Here is a 2188-nt window from a genome sequence, read left to right on the forward strand (position 1 = left end):
TTATATTTATGAATAAAAATTATCCTAACTTTTATACTCAATTAAAAAACGATTATTGTAAAAGTTACATCGATATATCTAGGTGTAGAAGAAAAACTCTTTCTCCTTACGTTTCCTTGACAACGCTTGTACACAAGTAAATTGCCTTTGAATTCACTCTGAATTTGTGATCAATCTAGATTAAAGATCTCGGCATTTGAATTTTTTGCAAAAAAAGAAAAAGCTATTTTAATGCAATAATAACTTGCTGAAACAAAACTACGGAAAAAGATGTCGACTGTAAGAACGGATACGTGCCGAATGTGTAATCGTGGAGTTCAATCCTACAAAATACCGGTCGGGGATGGCGATAAAAAGGAGACATATACGTTTGTCAAGAGTCCAAGAGCAATTTTGCATATTCAAAAGAAATACAGGAATCCACCCACGTAAGTTTTCATTATCAAAAAAAAATATACATAAGAATTAGTTAGAAAATCATTAAATTGAAAAATCATGGACAAGCGTCAAGATCAATAAATTCTTTTTCTATCATTTTATTAAATAGATTTTTTTCAATTTCGTTTCACCTTCTGCCTTCTCGTGGAAATTTTTTTCAATCTCCTACAATCTTTATCGTTCGCGTATCAACTTATGAAATCTTTATGCCATTACAAACTTCGTACCACACGATTATCTATATTCACCGTTATTATAGCCGACTGTTACGTTTTGTCAATCAATTTTAAACATCGCCTCACGCTTTCGAACGAGTGAGAAACTTTTAACGACACGATTTATACATAATGCAAGAGAAACAACCTCGGTAAACTAACTTTTACGCTCAAAGACATATGGAATTTTTGCAGCACGCTAAATTTTCATCACGACAGGAAAAAACGCAGAGACGTTTCGTGCGTTTTTTGCCGCGAGGATTTTTCTTCAATAAAAAAAGAAAAAGAAAAAAAAAAGCATTGCTATTTCTCTCGGCAAGGGAGAGTCAAGTACTTTCGCAGTGTCGTAAAACAGAGTTGCAATGGAACGACGACGCCGCGAATCGATCCCGCGAAACGGCGGCGGAAAGTGCGGAAGCTTAAATTCTGAACTGATGAACAGAGCATCCGTCTCGAAAACGGGAAAGCTTTAGTGTTTGCCGTTTCGAACCGGACGCGATGATAAAGTGAGGGCGGTTCACCTTGAACAGGTTCAGAGAAGGGGTCGCGAGGTTGAGGACAAATTCTGTTGCAAAAGAGCACGCCGACGTACATAAGCATCGTACGTGGTCATAGTTACCACCGATTTCGTGCCCCTTTAACATGACTTAGGCATGCGCAAAGTTCACGGTGGTCAGCGTTATTGAGTGGCCGCCGAGTAAAAATATATGTATGTAGCACGTCTGCGGCATATGTCGGTCGATTCTAAGGACATTGTCCAGTCTGTGAACTCGCTCGCACGAGCGTCTTAGTGATACCGCGACCACCGTCCAAAGCGAAGTTTCTTCGTTGCCACCATTTTCGATCCAACCCCTGTTTCGAAGAGGGAAGATCAGTCGAAAGATTGAAAAAAATCAGCATCGAAATTTGAAAATGCGCGGTACAATTTGCCGCCTGACCACCTGAGATAATACATATTGAGAGGAAGAAAAAAGAAAAGAGCGATCATGCCGGCTGGGATTTCAGCGTTGGCGCCAACCGCCAACGGAGATCCGTTCGCCCTCGAGGGAAAGAGTTCTTTCGCGATTCTTCGAAAGGATTCTTTGGAGCCGGCTACGAGCCCGCCTCTTCTTCGTCGCGTGGACGACGAGACGACGACGAGGAGATCGGCGGCCGATCGTCTGGAGAAAAGCAATCCGTCGTTGGAGCATCGAAGGCGGATCAGCAGATCGAACGATCATTTGGCCCAGTCGAGGCTGCAGTCGAATCAAGCGAATCCGTTGAGAAGGGAGTCGCGAAGCAGGAGCGAGGACGGTTGCCGATCATCATCGGCCGTGGACCAGAAGATACCGGCCATCAAGCCGAGCATGACGCTGTCCACGGAGGATTTCAACGAGGTCTTGAACGCGAAATTGAGGAAGCTTCAGGAGCAGGAGAGGGAGAAGGAGGAGGAGCGCAAGGGGGCGAGAAAAGGTCAGGGGTTTCGAAAAAAGCCGTTCATCACGACCGTGAAGACAGGCGAGTTTCTAATGCCGCCGCCGGAAGTGGCTGCCCTT

General features: G+C 43.8%; 1 protein-coding gene across 1 annotated transcript in view; it reads left to right on the forward strand.

Annotated features, from left to right (window-relative positions):
* The first annotated feature begins 1614 nt into the window (after positions 1–1614).
* LOC102678371 (radial spoke head protein 3 homolog) overlaps positions 1615–2188 on the forward strand; it is a 3225-nt gene continuing 2651 nt past the window's right edge. The window contains exon 1 of the mRNA XM_031514285.1: positions 1615–2187. Within this exon, the coding sequence (XP_031370145.1) occupies positions 1640–2187 (548 nt within the window). The 5' untranslated portion in view covers positions 1615–1639. The remainder of the gene's footprint in view (position 2188) is intronic.

Source organism: Apis dorsata, unplaced genomic scaffold, assembly GCF_000469605.1.
Source record: "Apis dorsata unplaced genomic scaffold, Apis dorsata 1.3 scaffold_957, whole genome shotgun sequence".
NCBI classification, from domain to species: domain Eukaryota; kingdom Metazoa; phylum Arthropoda; class Insecta; order Hymenoptera; family Apidae; genus Apis; species Apis dorsata.